The 1330-nt window shown below is 25.4% G+C and overlaps 1 pseudogene across 1 annotated transcript, besides 1 other annotated feature; it reads left to right on the top strand.

Annotated features, from left to right (window-relative positions):
• Positions 1 to 565, top strand: TVAGG3_0201060 (annotated as a pseudogene). The gene has a single exon. A coding segment is annotated over exon 1 (565 nt).
• Positions 1 to 1330: part of a mobile genetic element that runs on past both edges of the window.

The raw sequence follows: 1330 nt of genomic DNA, 5'->3' as shown, positions 1-1330 counted from the left end.
ATGGTGGATATGATATTACCTGACCCAGCTCCGGCACCACATTATTATGACTATGGAGATGACGACAGAACACCACATGTAGATGAACAAAAGCTAACATTATATTTAGATTATTATAGATATAAAAGATATAATGCAATAGAAAAAACGAGAATAGTATATTATATACAGATGACAGAAATAAATATTATAGTCAAGATGTACCTACCCTGAAAACATAAGATTATATTATAAAAAATATTCTGACACAAACCAGAAGAAACCTGAAATAGTTGCACTATATTTTAAGTTCAAAAGAGACAATCCTATAATATCTCATATGTTTGATTTAATGAACCCAGTAGGTTCTATTTATACATCTATGGATGCAAGAGGTCCTCAAGTAATGTTTGGTGTTGGTGCATGGGAACAAATAGTCGACAGGTTTTTGTATTGTGCAAACTCTTCAAAGGAAACAGGTGGAAGTAAAACGATTTCAGGTGAAAATTTACCTGCACACAGTCATTACATAGATTTAAGTACATCTCAAGCAGGTTGGCATAGTCATAGATATTGGGATAGTTAGTATCTAGTAATTGGGTACCAAGGGTCTACGCCCCCTAGTACTCAAATTACTAGAATCTGCAAAAAACCGTTTGACACGTAAAATTTTTGACATTTACAAAAATAAAAAAAATAATTTTTAAAAAATAAACTTAAAAAATAAACTTAAAAATTTTGACATTTACAAAAATAAAAAAAAATAAACTTAAAAATTAACGTTAAAATTTTTGACATTTACAAAAATAAAAAAAATAAACTTAAAAAATAAACTAAAAAATTTTGACATTTACAAAAATAAAAAAAATTTAAAAAATAAACTTAAAAATTAACGTTAAAATTTTTGACATTTACAAAATAAAAAAATAATTTTTAAAAAATAAACTTAAAAATTAACGTTAAAATTTTTTTATTTATTTTTTTATCATAGATTTTAACACCTGTTGCATGCTAAGATCAGTCATAATGTAAACCTCTCAATTTTATTGTCGTGGGAAGTATCTCAATTCCTTCAAAAAAATTGAAAAACTATTTAATTTTAAAAATATAATACTTTTAATTAGTTAATTAATTGGAGATATTTTTAAAAAATCACTTTTGATAATACTTTTGAGAACTTTAATTAAAAAATATATTCAAAAATATCCAGGATATCAAGAGGGAATTGTTCCTTATGAGGTATATAGTTATGATGTATACCTCATAAGGAACAATTCCCTCCTTAAAACGAGAAAACTTGTTCGAAATTGTTTATCATTTCGAACAAGTTTTCTCGTTTTTAATAACAAAC

The sequence above is a fragment of the Trichomonas vaginalis genome, chromosome IV, assembly GCF_026262505.1.
Source record: "Trichomonas vaginalis G3 chromosome IV, whole genome shotgun sequence".
NCBI classification, from domain to species: domain Eukaryota; phylum Parabasalia; order Trichomonadida; family Trichomonadidae; genus Trichomonas; species Trichomonas vaginalis.
Note: the sequence above shows the minus strand (reverse complement) of the source record. Positions and strands in the feature narration are given on the sequence as shown.